This window comes from Poecilia reticulata, chromosome 11 (assembly GCF_904066995.2).
Source record: "Poecilia reticulata chromosome 11, P_reticulata-male-v2, whole genome shotgun sequence".
In the NCBI taxonomy this organism is placed as follows: domain Eukaryota; kingdom Metazoa; phylum Chordata; class Actinopteri; order Cyprinodontiformes; family Poeciliidae; genus Poecilia; species Poecilia reticulata.
In genome coordinates, this window is record NC_088840.1 from 26,347,261 (window position 1) to 26,361,030 (window position 13,770).

The window sequence follows — 13,770 nt, forward strand, 5'->3', positions numbered from 1 at the left end:
CTGCTGTGTCGCCGTCGGCGCCGCGCCTCTCGCAGTGCGAGCGGTGCCTCATGAAGCTGTCGCGCCACATGAACTTCTTGCCGCAGCCCAGGCAGTCGTAGGGCTTGAGGCCGGTGTGGGTCTTCATGTGCTCCGTCAGGTGGTGCTTCATCTTGAACTTCTTGGCGCAGACGGGGCAGTGGAACGGCCGCAGGTCCAGGTGCATGTTGATGTGCCGGTCCCGCATGCTCTTGTGGGTGAAGGTTTTCCCACAGTGACACATGAACACCTTTGTGGTTCCCCCGGAGCCGCCGCCGGCTCCGCTCCGACCCCGCCACTGTCAGAACCGTCCGGACCCAATCCGGTCTGCAGCTGGACGGCGCCGTGCTCCAGGCCGGGCGTTTTGAAAGAGGCTCCGCCCATCATGCCGGAGGCCACGCCAAGCGGCGGCGCGGCCGGGTCCAGAGCGAGGCCGGACGCCTGGCTGTACAGCAGGATCTGGTTCCCCTGCATGTCCAGAGGGAAGAGCTGTGCCCGGGCCGAGGCCGCGGACTGGACCTGACCCAGCAGGGCCGACACGGCCCGGTTGGCGCTCTGGTTCTGACCCACAGCGCTGTCATGGAGGTGCTGGGCTAAAGTCTGCTCGATCAGGCTGCCCTCAAACTTTAGGTAGTCCTCTGATGACTGGCAGTAATCCACCTGCAGGCAAAGGTCAGAGGTCAGATCTGTTACAAATGAAATTATAAAACTGATTCTAGAAAAGCAGGCCCACAGCATCATGCTGCCACTGCCATGCTTCACCATACTGATGGCACGTTAAAGCTGTAGTCTGTAACTTCTACAAATTGTTTTTTACATATTTGTTGAAATGTCATCATGCTGTGTCAGTGTTGAATGAGACAGATAATCTGTGAAAAAATATTAACTCTTCCAGCACCAACTAGAATCAACCAATCAGAGCCAGGAGGCGGGTCTTATCGCTGTCAATCACCCTCCCTTTGTCACTGCTAGCATAGCCTATTGTGAATGCTCAGGCTAGTTAGCATGGCCACCAATGATGAGGAGTTTTCTTGTAACGGTAAATTGTTTCTCTCCCATTAACATGTTGAGCAGTGAGTACACGAGATTGATTGACAGCGCTAAGACCCGCCTCCTGGCTCTGATTGGTTGTTTTGGTAGGGATTGGTGCCTTGCTTCAGGCAGTAGCTCAAGGAGGAAATCGATCTTTCACAGATTATCTGTCTCATAACAAACTGTAACAACATGGAGAGTTTTAACAAATATGTAAAAATCTTTTTTAAATAAAAGTTACATATTGCAAGATATTATTATCTTGTACATCCTCAAAATATTTAACTAAATTCCCAGGTTTTGATTATCTTACACAAACTAAAATAAAAAATATGGTGTAGAACTAAACATGGTCTCTGTTTACTTCAGGGGTATCAGAATAAAGGAGGCCGAATAAAAAAGAATGCCACACTTTTCAGATAGTTTTTTGTAAACACAAAATTACAATCTACAATTAGTTTCAGATTACAGGAGGAACCGGACTCTGGTACCGGCTGACCTGTGAGTCCATGTCGCTCTCCGCTCGGACCGCCAGCTCCGCTGAAAGGCTCCTGATGTTGGAGATGTTGAAGTTCGCTCTCTCCCGCTCTCTAACCAGCTCCATGTCCCTCTCGTCTTCGTCCTCCTCATCCTCACCGCCCTCCTCTCCGGACACGACGATCAGGTCGTCGTCCTCCGTCCGCTCCGTCTTCACCACCACCCACTGCTTGCGTGGCATGATGCTGGGCTGGCTGTAGGCGGGACGCTTCTGCAGCGCCGCCTCAGAGTCCTCCCCGTCCTGCAGAGGGACGGAAAATACGGCCTGTTAGTTATTATTAAAGTAAAGATTATTTTAGTTATCGATTATTCTGATGATCAGTGGGACAAAAAAATTGCCACATTCTGCAAATTTTTCAATTAAGTCTTTTTACACAATATTAAAAATACATTAAAAGAAGCCAATAAACAAATAATTCCTCTTTTAAATAATAAAAATGAACATTTTATTGCCTAAAATGCAATAACAGCATTCTTTTAGTGTTTTTGGTACATTTCTTAATTACTGCACTGACTAGTTAAAGATTATTTCATTAATCATAATTACTGCGTCTCACTCAAACTTGACCTGATAGGAGGAAACGCCGAAGCTGTCGCTGACTCCGACCTCCTGCTCCAACACTGAGCTCACTTTCTTCCTCCTCCCACTGCCTCCTCCTCTTCCTCTCTTCCTGTGGTGGTACATGACCTCCTCCTCTTCCTCCTCCTCCTCCTCTTCCTCTATGAGCAGGGCCTCCTCTCCCCCTGATGGGGTGCAGTAGCTGGGGGTGTTACTGGCCCTGCCTCCCTCCACAGAGGCCCCCCAGCCGCTGCTCCTCCCCCAGAAAGCTGCTCCCGTCTCGGGGCTGAAGTAGTTGGTGCTGCTGGGCGACTGGCTCTCGCTCACGAGGGCCGGCTGGATGGTTGGGGGACCCTCTGGGGGTCGTTGGGCTCTACAACCGGGACGCCATCTGTGCTCCCAGTTCCACCAGCTTCACTGTTGCTGCTGCTGCAGCCGGGATTGGCCGAGCTGCTGCCTCCACCTGCTGCGTCCTGCGCTGCTCCTCCTCCTCCTCCTGCCGCCGCGGCGCGGCCCTCCTTCAGCAGCTCGGTGCATTTGTCCACGATGTGCCACATCTGCAGCACGCTGCCCACCGTGAGGTAGTTAACGATGTCGTCACGCAGCATCCGCAGCTGGCCGGTGTAGGCGCAGCTCAGGACGCTCTCGAACGCCAGCGGGTCCATCACCGCGGGGATGGAGACCGTCGACATGTTCTTCAGCAGCACCTGGAAAAGGTCAGAAGGTCGTCAGAAGGTCAGGGTTAGGCTGCTTCAAGGTAGGAGAGGGTATTCATCATTTATAATACATTTATCATGATAAGAATTTGATTTATTATTGTCCCAATAAATTCCAATAAATGATGTTTACATTCCCCAAAACCACGTCAGTATTTTTATCGTCACTAGAGGGCGCCAAATTTGTAAAGCATTTATTGGAAAGTCGAAGGTTGGAAATAAAAACATTTTGAAAATAGCAAAAATAATTTAGATAAATATTCTGTGAATGTACAAAAGTTTAGCATGAAATCAATAGGATAAAACATACAAGGGGCAACTATAGGTAGGAATTTATCATGTCATTTATTATTTATTGGAATAGTTTGATTTATCATTGTCACAACAAATTCCAATTAATTATATTAAGAATCCCCCAAAACTGGTCATATAGTTAGTTTTACTATTTATACTGTTTGTTCTATGAAGGGGTATCAATAAATATGAAAATATGATTAAATGTGTGGATTTTATTTAAACAAATCACACTTCTTAATGTGACTGGTGTCTTAAAAAACTTTGTAATTGTGAGGCTATATCATGCAGTCTCAACTATAGTTACATAAAATAAGCAATAAATAGTTTTTACTGTAATTTGTATCATCACAATATTACTATAAAATATTGTGATAAAGAATTAGGTTTATATCTTCCAGCCCTATTTAAAAAATGTTCATCCATCCATTTTCTTGCACCCTTGTCCCTTAGTGGGGTCGGGAGGGTTGCTGGTGCCTCTCCGACTAATGTTCCGGGCGAGAGGCGGGGTCACCCTGGACAGGTCACCAGTCTGTTGCAGGGCAACACAGAGACACACAGGACACACAACCATGCACACACACACACACCTAGGGGCAACTTGGAGAGGCCAATTAATCTAACAGTCATGTTTTTGGACTGTGGAGGAAACCGGAGTACCCGGAGAAACCCACCATGCACAGGGAGAACATGCAAACTCCATGCAGAAAGACCGGGGCCGGGAATCGAACCCAGAACCTTCTTGCTGCAAGGCAACAGCTCTACCAACTGCGCCACTGTGCAGCCCTAAAAAATGTTCATTTTAAGTAAATATGGTTGAAAAATAAAGCAGATCATAGTTTATTACCACCAGAAGAATAAAAACTTATCATTTATTTATGATTCGCAGAAAATCAACTAATTTGCTTATTAGCATTCATATCTTCCTTTATTATTGCTCCCACATGGTTCTGAGATACGTCTCAGAACCATTTGGGTCAAACTCGCCCACCTGATCATGAAGTAGGGCGAGGACGCGGCCAGGACGCAGCGGTGCGCCTTGAAGACGGTCCCTGAACGTGGATGGACAGATCGCAGAGACTGCCGTCCTCTCTCTGCCGGTTGAGGCTGTCCAGCACCGAGTCTGAGCGCCGGGGAAGCTGACCTCCACCAGTGACCCGCCTGAGCTGCTGCTGCTCCCCACCTCCATGGGAACCGACTGCATCTGCAGGAGGAAGAACTGTCAGGATCCTGGAGTCTGAAACCATCAAGCTTCAAAATCTTGGAAGTTTAATGAGTCAGCATTAATGATTTATTTTCTCTTCTCCTGACCTCTCATGGGCGTACCACAAGGCTTTGTTCTGATACACCTTTTGTTTTCCTTCTACCTTGTGTCACATCATGTTTTTTCTCCTGTGTTTGCATTTCAATCTCATCACAAGGGATCCTGAGCTTTGTCATCGTACGAAACACCAGCTACACTTTGCAATGGTCACCACTCACACTCATCTCTAAGATAAATTGTAAGAAACCAGTTAAAGAAAGAGACATGTTTACGGACGTCAGAGGACGTTAGAGTACCTGGAGAGAACCCATGCATGCACAAGGAGAGCATGCAATCTTTATGCAGAATTTGTTCAGTTACATTCCCATCCCTATTCAGCTGCCAGTCTCTTCCACTAGAAAATTAAGCTTCAAAACAAATAATTGCTGCTTTGAAGCTAAAGTATTGTTTCCTTCAGTTCAGCTGAAGAATATTTAACACTAACCAGTGCATGCATTCTGTGGTTGCATTAACCAAAATATACAGAATCAAACTGTTCTTAATATTAAATATGATCAACATTAACTGAAATATCTGCAGATGATCACTCAACAGACTCATTCCTTATAATCAGGAGTTTCATGTCCTGCAGCCAAATATGTCATTTCTATTGCATGTCATGCATCACCCATCAGACACAAAGCAGCAGATCATACTTACTGACAGCACAGTGTTGTTCTAGTTGAACAGGTGACTTACAGAAAGCTGCACATCTCTGCAGGTTCTCCACTGATAATAACACTTTACTGCAGAGTGCATGAGAAAACCAGCCTAAAACCAGAGTCAAGTGGCACTTAGAGAGCTGCACATCCCCAGACTGAGCTGTTATCATGTCCTGAGTGAGACTGTCAGCTCCAGTCTGACAGAGAGACAGACATCTGTGAAACATCTGGAACAGCGTCAGACTCCATCACTACAGCTGTGAGGTTAGCCTGCTAGCCGCAGTTAGCTCACCAGGCTGAGGTAAAAGCAGCAGGTTCGGCTCACCGTTTCAGTCCCTGCACCCCTCAGAGGTCCGGTGTGGTTGAGCCGAGGGCAGAAACCGCTGCCAGGTCACCCAGAACCAGAACTTCCTGGCGCATTTTCACCGAACCCGCTGCCCGTCGGATCCCTGCGGCTGCAGACAGCGGACTCTACGCCTTAAGGCCACTCCAGACAGGCGGGCCAGACTTTGGCCGACAGAAAATCACATATTTAAAGTAAGCTTTAATAAAGACCCTGATAATCAGAAAGAATATGGAAATACATAAAACTATCACCAAGAATTTTATTTTCACATATTTTTAAAGGAACTAGTCAGATCTTCCCACTGACAAATGTCCAGAGTAAAATTACAGCTGGGTAAAGAAGTACGGATTTCCGCTGCAGAATTAAAAAAAAAAAAAAAAGAAATTCATCCCTCTTCTATTTTACACCTGTAAATCAAATATTGCAACTATTTATCTGTACCATTGAGTTTGTTGTGAAATATTTTAAAATCCGACATAAATCCTCAATTTACTTTTGTTTTGAAATCCGTTAAAGCCACTTTATTCTTGAAAGTAAAAACCTTTAATGTTGCAATTTATATTTAAAAATTCTTGAGTCATGTAGCTCTCATACTTTGTCAAAAAAAATGGCTCCAGTTTAAACCACAACTGAGCAAAATCTTGCTGTTGTATGATCCCAATAACTGCTATACGAGTTATGACATATTTTAAATATGTTTTAGTTAAAATAAGTCTTACTCAAAACCAGTCAAAGTGGGACATTTTAATGACAATTTTTTGATGCACATAAGTCAGAATTTGATAAAAAAAAAAACAAAAGTTCTTATAACAGCAAACATACTATAAATGGAAAAACACAAATAGTAAAAACTTTACAACAGTTTAAATCTAGTTTAGTAATAAATATCTATTGTTGCTGCAGGTTGAACCAGACTATTAGTTATAGAAATTGAACGATAAGAGTAAAGACATCAATACATTTATTTGTACTTAAAAGATCAGAAATAAATAAAATGGACCCGTTTCTTAAAAACATCAGTCATGGATATTTAATGCAAGCCAAAACTTAAGCGGTTAAAAACAGACAAATATTTACATGAGGCACAATTTACAGATTGGTGAGAAAAAACAACATTAAAACCTGTTTGTTATTATTGAGAGGCCCTGAGAATTTACCAGCTTTCATTCATGAATTTGGCCCCAGATTAAACTCAAAACAACAAAGAGAAACGGAGTGCAAATATCTTACAGATTGATTATAGTAATAGAAGAAATGACATGTTTATGTAAAAACTTTGATCTTGTTGGAACTCGCTGTCCCAATGACGCAATCGTTCACCTGGAAAAACAGCAAAACAAAAATTAAAAAAAGCTTTTATGGCAGAACTGAACATGAAGCTCTATTTAAACAGAAACTCATCAGGATGGTGATGAACATGATTCATCCAACTATGAATCACTGAATAATAAAAGCCCCAATATCAGCCATGTGTCAACAAACTGACTAAATGTTTTAGTGAAATAACGTCTGTGGTAAATAATTCAGACCAAACTGACTGACCTTGCTGGCAAACCTCAGAGAGTTGAGTGTTTCTCCAAAGCTGTCCGACTCTGGAGAAATGTTCACGAACATCAACCTGGAGCCGAAACAATAAAAGTGATCAGAAACCTGCTTTCAAAGTCACAACAACACGACCGATGTTCCTACAGTTAATCTGATTAATATCTTTTAAATAAATCCTTTTTAAACAGATGAGTGACTTTGCAGGGTCGATGATGAAGAACTCACGTTTTGCTGTTTCCTCCCAGGCAGTTCTGCAGCAGGTAGGTCAGCTTGGAGTTCCTGTATGGGACGTGGCTCTCCTGAAACGGTTAGTTTTGTTTTAGAAGCAGAATGAAAACTGGCTCATGTTGTGAATAAATGACTTCGGGTCTCACACACCTTGTTGGCCAGAGAAGTGATGACGATGCCCAGGTTGGACAGGGAGCTGTTGATGGACGTCATCTCCTTGAAGCGCTCTCCCTGAGACTGACTCTTCACCAGTCGCTCGCTGCGGCCAGGTCCACCAGGCAAAGAGTGGCTGTAACCATGGAAACAACGCGGAGGAGGATCAGTCAGGAAACTATTTGGTTCAAACATCAGAACAGGAGCAGCAGCTAAATTCAGGAGCCGATTTATAGTCTCTGTTTTATAAAGTTTTAATTGTCAATATCAACATTTCTGTTAGGATTAATACAGAAACGTATGTAAACTTTTAAATGATTTCTCTTTTTATGTATTTATATCAGGAGTAGAAATCAAAGGAGAGAAAAGCTTTAAAGTTAAAACTTAATCATCTTTTATCATCATTTAGCAGTAATAGTCATTGGCATGGTGGCTAGCATAACTAAATCAATCTTCCCATACATTATCAAGTATGGATACATTTTCTGGTCCAAGTACAAAACAAAAATCATTTAGAATGTCTAAACTCCAACATCTCCAAAAGGATTCCAGCTTTCCAAATGAAGGACGTCTGATAACTATTTTTATACTGATGCAAGATAGAAACTTCCCTTTCTTCAGGAAACCAGCTCTTCCCGTTCATGACTCTCTTTCTGCCTGACTATGATTTTTATGATTAAATAGAAAAAAGTAGAATTAAAGCAAAGTTTGCAGGACAATAACACACACAACCAGATTAATTTATTACCGTCTGACTCTACTGTTGGGTCTTGATGTCCCCTGTGTAATTTATTTATTATTACTATTAAACTAAAATCTCCAGCATGGGAAGTGGTATGAGCTCGACTTTTCTCAACATATTCTGGTTCATGAACAAACTGCACACAAACTTATGAAAAAACTGAAAAAGTATACTGCTCAAAAAACTAAAGGGACCACCACAATACAACTCCAAGTAAATCAAACTTCTGTGAAATCAAACTGTCCACTTAGGAAGCAACACCGATTGACCCGACGAGGGTCTCTGTTAATCGGTGTTGCTTCCTAAGTGGACAGTTTGATTTCACAGAAGTTTGATTTACATTGTGTTGTTTAAGTGTTCCCTTTATTTTTTTGAGCAGTGTATTTCTCTACAGCTTCTGACAGAATCAAACTGAGATGTAGGAAGAGTCTTATCACAACCTGAAGAGGAGCCATGTCCAGGGAATTCTCAGAGCTGCTGCTGGTGAGAACGCTCCTCGATGACATGACTGGCAGTCGGGACATACTCGGCTGAAGACAGAGGACAAAAAACCGGTCAAAATAGAGAACTCACAAAAGAGAAAAGAAAGAGTCAGCTGCTGGTTAGCTGGCAGAAGAAAGGAGACTAAAATCTTACAAGAAAGACACAAAAAACAAGAGGAGTTAGAAAATCTAAGCACACAGATAATCCAACTACTACAATATTAACTTGTTATTTTTCATTTCTAGTTTAAAATAAACTTGACACATGTCGACATGAATTAAGTTTTGAATGAAAAGTAGTTTGAACATAAATATTGTATAGCATCAAAAGAAAATCTACAAAACTATTACCACTTTGCATCCAAACAGTCAAAAACCTAACGTTAATTATGTAAATATTAAATATTTAGCACAGATAGGATTTAAATATAATTACTAGATCATGTCAAATCTTTTTTACGTTCCTGTCAATCCAAACAAACATGCAGTCAGTTTCTAGAGTTTGACTCAGAACCTTTCATTCAGTGTAATGTAGCTCAAGTGCTTCGATGTCCCAGGTGGTCAGCATGGCACTGTAGGGCTGGCGGCACGGAGGACAGCCAGGCGCTCCTCAGTGACGTGCCTCTTAACGCCTTGAATAATGTCACTGAGGAGCGACCTGGCCAACTCGGAGAGGTGGATGTCAAGCCGGAATGCGGCATAGCCGCACCCCTCGGGTCAGGGGACAGCCCTGTCCCGTAGTTGACGAGGATCCGCCTCTCCAAGTTCTCCACACAATGGTCTGTCTTCAGGTGAAGAGCCAGTTTCGAGGTGCAGTTGAAACAGATGGGGCATCTAAAAGACATTCTTGAAAAAGAATTTGATCAATCAATGACAAATGAAATCAATTTTAATTGACAGAATTGTTTAATGTAGCCATTCTTTTACAGCAGCTGGATCAGGTTCTATTATCCCCTGTGCAGATATACTTCAATATTTCACAGAAGTCTGAAACAATTTTAATTGTTAACAACAAACATACGGCAAGTATTTGTTAAGCATAACAGTTATGCGTCACATCCAGGGTAGCTTGCTACCAAGTGAGCAGCTGGCGGGCTACCCTGGATGTGCCAACCAGCCCACTTGGTAGCAAGCTATCGTGGAGCAAACAGGCGTTTCCACACTGTTACGAATTCGAACGTTTTCTGCTTTCAAAGTTACATTAACTCACCATTGAATGGTAAAGTTGCACATTAAACCCGCTTCTATTCCAAACATCACATCACATTTAACATTAAATAAAAACTTACTCTTTTGGGGAGTATGTTGGTGGTGCCGCGACTCTGTTCTGCTGTCTGTCTGTGTCTGAGGAACTCCTGCTCCTCTCTCACCTCTTTTCAATTAACAGCTAATTTAATTGGACACAGGTGCGTGTGACGCAGGAAGTGGGAAGGACTTCACCTTCTCTCGGAGACTTCACAAGACTGATAAAGAAATACAGTAGGAAGTGATCATTATACTATAATTATAACGGTAGGAATAATTGGAAATTAGTATAAAAAGAGTGGGGAGAGATTAAACTTTAATAAGGCAGATTGGAGTAAGTTTAGATATTTGAGTGAAATGTATTTAGAAAAGGTAATTTTAATATGCATATAAATAAAGTAAATGCAAGTATCTCAAAAATAATAATGGAAGTGTAACAAAAGAACAGAATTTACTCGGGTTCAGACAGCAGTTTACTATCAACCAGTTTATTTATTACAAATTACTGGACTGAAACACATCCAACTTTGTTTCAACACTTTGTCATAGTTTCCTGGAAAACCCACAAAGAGAAAAGAAAAACAAAACATTTAGGTCATAAGGAATCCTTTCAGGGTCCTTGGTAAAAAATTAAATTAAATTAAAATAAGCTGGCCAGCAAAAAAAAACAAAACTTCATATAGAGCTCTATATTTGTGTGCAGAGACTGGCACGTCTTTGCTCCGCAGCAGCTCTGAAACTCTAAAGCCCGGGAGTTTCCCTAGTAACAAAGTACAGTCAGCTCCATTTTAAAACAACACTTAAGATTTTTATCAGGAATATAACTCCATAAAATAATAAGCACCTCATGAACATAGATGAAAATGAAATATTTCATTTAACACGACAAACTCGACAGTCATTTTAACTCACAATACCCACGGAAAAACAGGAGTTTGGTTTTGTTGAGGAAAAATGACTATTTTTAGTGTTTAACACAGTTTAAACCTTTTAGAACAAATTTCTTAAGTTTGAACAGGTTTGTGTTAGTGATTTAAAACCAGAAGAACTATTGCTGGGTTAAGTATTTAAAGTACAAAGGAGAATAGAGGATCTGCAAGAGAATTTCGGCTCAGACCCCTGGGGTCTTATCATTAAAGACAGGAGGTCATAAATCAACATATGCAGGAAGGTGGAGGACAGTATCACTTGAATTACTCTGAGAAAGGGAACTTTGGTCGGTTCACGTAACCAGGATGAAAGTCTTCCAAACTAACATCTGACATGGGGCAAAAAAACTGAACATAAAATGTTTTAAATCACTAACAGTTAATTTGTAAGACATTTTTCTTAGTTATTAATGTTTTGACTGAAAATTCTATTATCTTGTTTTAGAATGAATTTAGTCAATGATGAATGTATTTGAAATTGTATTATTTCTGACTATATTAGAATCACATGAAAATGTTTTGTTTAGTATTAGAAAATACTTAGGTTTATGGTGAATGAATGTCTTAATTCCTATTTGTTTCTAATTCCTAATTAGAAACAGGAATTGTACTTCATTATTTTCTGTTAATATTGTCTATTTCTTTTGGTTTGATATCAGGACTAAACTTTGGAGATGCTGAGTGCAGAAGAACAAATTGGGTTTTTGGAGAACTTTTCATTGAATTAAAAGTACAGTATTAAAGGTTTGTTCCTGGCAGAGCAGAAGAGAAACCAGAATTTCACAGCTACCTGTGAGGTTCCTGCATTTGTTTCTCTTGGCCCAGACGGCTGTAGAGCCGGATAGCGTTAAGAAAATACATTTAAAATAAGTTAGTTTTAGAATTTATCATGACTTGATTGAAATACCATAATTATAGTTTTAAAATTTATAACATAGTCTGACCTATTGATCTTTATTTTACTGTAGTTAAAGCAGATGGTTTGTCAAGATCTCTGATCTGCTCTTTGTCTGTTGGGAAACAATCAGTAGGAAGTTCTAGCTTTTCACACTGATCTGTGAAAAGCCATAAACCACCATGAATTCGGAGAGCCTGCTTCTACCTTATTTAACAAAAGGTGTTTGATCTTGTCAACAAATTGCGGGACTTTTTCTAAATTTAAAAGAGCCAGAGATGCCTTCCAATTGGTCAAGTAGAGATACGCCTTATTTGAATACATTAAAGAGGAAAACACACCTACAGGTATAAAAGTTTGTGCACAAGGGAAACAATTCAGAAAAAAAGCTGATTTATTTTACTTCTGCACCAGCTCTTTCTCCAAGGACGTCCTTGATATTTCTATGTCTTCTTGTCTCAGGTAACAATGTTTGTGTCTGTGTTTCTTCAGTTTCCTGTACTATCTTATATTTTCTTCTGATTGGATTAAATCCTGTAATTCTGTGACGTCAACACGCATTGTTGTGTTTTTGTCCCCGCACGTGGCCACGCGAGAGAACCCGGGATCAAAAGGAAGTATCAGAGCCAGAGTTTTTCTAAATTTACCAGTAATATAAAAATTCTTCCTTAACAAAGCCAAGACCAACGAATGCCTACGCACGGGATGTGCAAAACTGGAGAGACAAGCGGGAGAAAACTCCATCAAAAACGTTGCTGCAAATTGACAGAGATGGGCAAAAACTTCTCAACTTGTCCACGGATGTGGACAAGTTTAGAGCTGACAAGTTGAGAGGTTGTCCAAAACTCATTGTCCTTTCCAATGAGGATTCTGGAATGGACAAACATGGCATACAGTTTAAAAAGTCTTTGTCACGTAGAAATGAACAAAAACTCAACAAACAGGTTAGAGAGAAGGCAGAGGAACGATTGGTAAAGCCAAGGCAAACACTCAGAGTTAGTGAAGGCAAACGGTCAGAATATGTACATGATGAGAGGGAGAAAAATGTTCACGAGCAGGTTAAATTTCAAGAGAAATGTAAGAAGATGGCCTATGAAAATATAGAGAATATAAGGAGAAAAGAATATGTCAAAGAAGCTGTTGAGGAGAAAAAGCTTAATCAAGAAAAAACTAAGCAGGAGTTTGCCCAAAAGTTACTTGACAAACAGGAGAAAGAAAAGAAAGTCAAAATGCAAAAGTATTTGACTGATGCATGGGATGATCAAGTTGAATACAAACGGCAAAAGCAGATTGAAATGGACAAGATCATAAATAAAGGGTCTGATTCCTTGATGGAATCAGAGCAGTCGCATCGAACGGAGGACGTTGAGAAGAAGAAACAGAAGAAGCAGCAGAAACTCAGAACACAGGACAAGACTGAGCAAAACATGAGGGACCAAAAGTTGAATTCCTTAGAGGAATGTAAGCAGATTGTTTATGAAAATCTGGATAATATCAAGAAGAAGGAAGCTGCAAACTTTGCTCTTTTGGAGGAAAAGCAATTTCAAGAGAGGGTTAAGCAGCAGTTAGGCCAATAAACAGAATAAGAAGAAAATAGCGGAACATGAAAGGCAACAAATGGCTGCCACAATGGAGTCAGATAGACTGCATCAAATTGATGAAATTGAGATCAGGAGACAGAAGAAAGAGAAAGACTGAAATTTTTTTTGGAGGCAGAATGAGACTGAGCCAAACATGGAAGACCAAAAGAAGACTGTGGATGACAATTTACAGGATATATTGAGGAAAGAAGCTGCCTACGACTCTGTTTTGCAAAAGAAGCTATGCAACAGCATGGCTAAAGAGAAGGTTGCCAAAATGCTACATGAAGCACATCAGCAGAAGAAGGAAACTCCAAAGCCAAAGACTCTGGCTGATAAAGTCTTCGCTAGTTATGAAAATAAACAGGAACAGAAGAGGGAAATGGACAGGGCTGAAAGGGAAGGGGTGCTTCCTGGATATCCAGCTGAGGAAATTGTAGCCAGGAGACAGAAGAAGGATCCCCAGCAGAAACTGAAGACACAGGACGAGACTAAAAAACATAC

General features: G+C 41.2%; 1 protein-coding gene and 1 pseudogene across 2 annotated transcripts in view; both read right to left on the minus strand.

Annotated features, from left to right (window-relative positions):
- LOC145553845 (zinc finger and BTB domain-containing protein 22-like) overlaps positions 1–2,970 on the minus strand; it is an 11,339-nt pseudogene extending 8,369 nt beyond the window's left edge. Inside the window, exons 1-3 of the transcript XR_014089886.1 lie at positions 2,156–2,970; positions 1,550–1,828; positions 5–678 (exon numbers count right to left, since the gene is read on the minus strand). The product of XR_014089886.1 is annotated as a zinc finger and BTB domain-containing protein 22-like (transcript). The remainder of the gene's footprint in view (positions 1–4; positions 679–1,549; positions 1,829–2,155) is intronic.
- Positions 2,971–6,305: 3,335 nt separating this feature from the next.
- Positions 6,306–8,703, minus strand: LOC145553899 (carboxy-terminal kinesin 2-like). The gene is made up of 5 exons (XM_081613005.1): positions 8,576–8,703; positions 7,391–7,529; positions 7,238–7,311; positions 7,010–7,085; positions 6,306–6,787 (listed from the first exon to the last, which is right to left on the minus strand). Exons 2-5 carry the CDS (start codon positions 7,451–7,453, stop codon positions 6,731–6,733), a joined length of 270 nt encoding a protein of 89 aa, XP_081469131.1. The 5' UTR covers positions 7,454–7,529; positions 8,576–8,703; the 3' UTR covers positions 6,306–6,730.
- Positions 8,704–13,770: the final 5,067 nt, after the last annotated feature.